The sequence below is a fragment of the Chenopodium quinoa genome, unplaced genomic scaffold (genome assembly GCF_001683475.1).
Source record: "Chenopodium quinoa cultivar QQ74 unplaced genomic scaffold, ASM168347v1, whole genome shotgun sequence".
Taxonomy (NCBI): domain Eukaryota; kingdom Viridiplantae; phylum Streptophyta; class Magnoliopsida; order Caryophyllales; family Amaranthaceae; genus Chenopodium; species Chenopodium quinoa.
Genome location: NW_018744452.1, coordinates 143,902 through 148,541, shown reverse-complemented (window position 1 = coordinate 148,541; position 4,640 = coordinate 143,902). Strand labels below are relative to the sequence as shown.

The window sequence follows — 4,640 nt, the reverse complement described above, 5'->3', positions numbered from 1 at the left end:
AGGGCTAAGAATAAAAAATTTCACCATTTGAGATTTTTCTCTGTACACATTTTACCAAACAAAGCCTAAAAGAAAATTTTTTAATCCAAATTTCCCAATCAAACTTATTTATTATCAACTAACAATATCACAATAATCAATCAATCATAATACATAACAGATTTCAGCAATAAATTTATCAATTAACTCCACAAATAATCAAAGATTTAACCAACATACAAATTCATATCAATTACATAATTCCATTTCCTGTAATCATCCAATTTAACGATAAAAATAGGACAAAAAAGAAGAAATTTGAATAATTCACCAAATTATCCAGCAAAATCTGATAATTCCATTGATTTCCAAGCAAAACTATACACCAATACCATAATAATCCAACAACATCAACCGGAAAAAATGAAAAACATTAATACTCAAAACCCTAAATTAAGAGCTAGTAAACTTAGTAACAGCCTTAGTACCCTCAGAAACAGCATGCTTAGCCAATTCACCAGGCAAAACAAGCCTAACAGCGGTCTGAATTTCACGAGAAGTGATAGTAGGCTTCTTATTGTATCTCGCAAGACGAGCAGATTCTTGAGCAAGCTTCTCAAAAATGTCATTGATAAAGCTGTTCATTATGCTCATTGCCTTACTCGAAATACCGATATCGGGATGAACTTGTTTCAGAACCTTGAAGATGTAGATTTTGTAGGTTTCTACACTCTTCTTTGATCTCTTCTTCTTCTTCTCCCCTGGTGCTGCTTCTTTGGGGAGTTTCTTTTCAGCTTTCGGCTTCTTTTCAGCATCGGCCGGTTTCTTCTCTGCTGGCTTTTTGTCTGCCTTTGGCGCCATTGATGAATTAAATTTGAGGTTTTTGAGAGTGAAAATTGTAGAAATGTGTTGTGTTTTGGATTGAAGGCGTGGAGTCTCAAGGCAGAGGATTTGGGTATTTATAAAAAAGTGTACTGGAAGGTGATTGGTTGGATTTGAGTGACACGGATTGAGGGTATTTTGCCGTTGATTGTTTGGGATATGGTTTAAATGGATGGTTGAGATTGGTTTGTGATTTTTAGCGGGGAGTGTTTATAAATGAATTGAAATTTTTAAATGGGGGTGAGTTTTGAAATGGCGGTTTTTTTTTTTTTTTTAAGGACAAAGAGATCTATAAATGAAAAGCAAAATTACAACATAAACTAAGCAAAGAAAGCAAGATTACACGATAGGACATTGGGGGTCGGACCATACAACTTCTTATGATTAGGAAACCAAGCAAATTCGATGGGACAAGATGCATGTCTTTTAGAGCAGCTTAACTTGCAAAACAAAGAGTTAGTAAAAAACACGGAAGACCTACTTTGCAGAGTGACATTTTTCCTTCTAAACCTGGGGCGAGGAGACGAGACAGAACCCAACAAAAATTCAGAAGAGGACACAGTTGGGTGAACGGATGTTTGCAGAGGGAAAGAAACGGGTGAAATTGGTAGGATTGTCGACGTAGCTTCACATGATGACTCTTGACCTGCCATACCTATGGCAGAATCTTCTTGAATCAAATTTGGAGTTGTTTCACACCTATCGTGCCCTTCCACAGGGGGGTGACTAAACTCCATTGGTGTAGAACTTTCTTGAGTTAGACCACTATCCATCTTCCTTACATGATTGACTAATCGGATGGTAATGAAATTCTTTTGGAGAGAATAATAGTATTGTACTGTTCGCCCTTTGGAAATCGCTCCATACATTGTTGGAGTGAGATATAAATAGGAATCATATTGCTTTCGGCTTGAGAACCGAAGGCTTGACCCTGTCAGATTTGGGTTTTTTGTTTCTGAAGTTCCCTTCAGATCACAATTGTTATCTATAACGTTGGGCCTAAGATCTTGGTTGGTAGGGTTGACTTTGCCCTCCAAATCCAAAGAATTTCTATCAACATTCTTTTCCATGTTGGTGTCGTCTTTCACACTTATACACCTACGAACATGACCATCTCCTTCCTTTCTTTTCCCTTTTTTCCCTAACTTCCTAGCTTTATCTTCCTTCCTATAATGAACATAATCTCTAAACTTGACATTCTCCCGTGTTACTGCAAGGGCCTCATCAACAAAATTCGAAGACCAACCTAATAAGGATATCACCTCCTTTAGTTTTTGTTGGAACTCACTGATTATAGGATCTAACTTAAGGGCTTGTGCAAGATCCATGAAAGCTAAGGTAGGCTTATGAAGTTCTAACGCCGCAATCGCTCTTCTGAAATAAGCTTTCACATTATTAGTATCAAAACACAAAACCGCGAAACATAATTGACCCACTCTGTCATAGTCTTTGACCTTGATGAAACAAGCACCCAAGTTCAGATTAAGGGACACAGCTATGTCCGAAAACATCAATTTATCCTCATCACTACAAACTGAAGCAAAGGACAAAATCTTAAGAGCAAGAGAGTATTTTGCAATAGCAGAGCCCATTTGATTATGCTTGTAGAACATGTTTCCTTCATCTTTTAAACTCTTAACAAAATTGAGAGTACCAAAAGGATTCTACAACTGCCCAATCATAAACTCCAACTCATGAGAAGAGACATCATTCTCTTCAACATGTGAAATACACAACATCCCCCTTAGTTCTTCAAAGCTAGCCATAAAAGAAACTTTAAACAAACAAATTAAAACACCAAAGGTAAAGCTGAAATTAACCACTATGCCTCTTAACTACATACAAGTACTAACCATACGAAGAAAAAGAGAAAGCCGACGATGAAGGAACTGCACACGCCGCTTCGTCCTCACCGACGGGACAAAAGATGCAACAGGGGGCTTAAAGAAGACTAACCCTATATATACTTCGAAAAATCGAAGCTTATGGTGTATAATCAAGTGCAACACCTAAGAAGACTGCTCGTCGGCGACCTTACAAGAGCAGCGACGCTCAGGCCACCGCGCGGCAGGGGAAAACTACGGGGGTGAGACTGAGGCTCTGTTTTAAGGAGAGAAGGCAGAGCGAATTCGAGAAGGCGTTCTTGGTGTCTCTCTAGAAATACCGATAGTAGTTAGTATTTGAAATGGCGGTTTAATTTTGAACTTTGTGAACCACTCATTTTTTTTTTCTTTAAGAAACCCAAGGAGGGCTACTATTTTATTAAATCACTAGTCTTGCTTCGTGTAATGCACGGATTTATAAAATACTAGTTTTGTGCTGCAATATCCGGGTTGTTTATTGAATTTTAAGATAAATTTTTAATCTATATGTCAAATTTTAAAATATATCATTGATACAAAATTAGTTAGGAATTGATGTGCTTTGGTGACGATTTGGCATCTAATAGGCATGTAATGACTAATAATAATGTTGGTGTCAATGATCGATTTCATATATTAAAAACAAATAAAATAAAATAAATGTTCAAAACTCATTAGGTTGAGCCGAACCCAAAACTTTGGTCAAGGTTTGAACATTTCTTGACACGTAATCTGAATTGACCCAGTCTGATATAACTAATGACCAGATTCTAAGGTCTACATAGTAATAATATTTGAACTGATTAGTATATATTATAGTTAGATGTTTTATGCTTTAAACTACTTCTTTCGCTCCAGAATATATTATGATATAAAAAATAAATTTGTATCACAATTTTTGAGAATTATAATCTAATAATTTTTTTTAATATAATTATAATTCAATTTGTACATCTAAAATATTGGTATTTTATCGAAAATAAAACTCTAAATTAACAATTTTATTCTATATATAATTCTATCCAAATAGAATTCTAAACTAACTTTTTTATCTTATAAAGTCTATTTAAATCTATTCAACGTGGTGCGACACTTGGCAAAAAAAGTTAGAACGTCAAGTGTCACTGCCTCGTGACCAGGCTAAAAGTTTAGCTTTATATATTAGTTAAATAATAGTAAGATTATTAATAATAATAGTCAATTAAAATTAAATGACTTATGAAATTCTTTTTTTTTTAATTTGAATTTATTGAAGTCTACCCTTTGAATTATTATATGTTACATATGCGAGCTTTGTGTCCCGGGCGATGCCAGGTTATTTATTGAATTTTAGGATAAACATATTAGTTAAATATGGTTATAAAAAGTGAGAACAAAATGCCGGAGATTCTAGCAAAATAGTTAGAGTGGTAGTGCTACTTAAACATTTTACAACTTTGTGGTAGTTCTTTTAAAAAAAATTAAATAGCTAATTATTTTTTTTAAAAAAAAACACGTGCTTTAATTGGTAGTTGTTGATAAAATTTTCCTTTTGTTTTGTTGTTCATCAATTAGATAACTACATCTTTATTGTCTAGCATATTTGCGGATTGAAGAGGCATTCGAAGGTTGTTCGACATTCTCTTGGGTTGTTTATTAAGGTAACATACTATTTGTGTATGGTTGGGAAATTGGAGGGTTGTATTAGTGTGTTAGTTTATTTTGTTGCTTTCTTATAAGACCTTTTAATTTAAAGGTCGTGCTTTTACTACTAGAAAACACGTAAATTTTGACAAACCCGAAATTCCGTCGGAAAAGGCAAAACTTTTGACGGATTTATATTCAGTCGAATATTGCCGATGAATTCAACAATTCCGTCGGAAATCTCCAATGGAAATAAATTACGTCGGAATATATGTGCTTTCCAATGGAAATTTC

The 4,640-nt window shown here is 34.6% G+C and overlaps 1 protein-coding gene across 1 annotated transcript; it reads right to left on the bottom strand.

The window, feature by feature from the left end:
* Positions 1 to 314: 314 nt before the first annotated feature.
* Positions 315 to 929, bottom strand: LOC110697006 (probable histone H2B.1). The gene has a single exon (XM_021874338.1). It carries the CDS (start codon positions 838 to 840, stop codon positions 433 to 435), a length of 408 nt encoding a protein of 135 aa, XP_021730030.1. The 5' UTR covers positions 841 to 929; the 3' UTR covers positions 315 to 432.
* Positions 930 to 4,640: the final 3,711 nt, after the last annotated feature.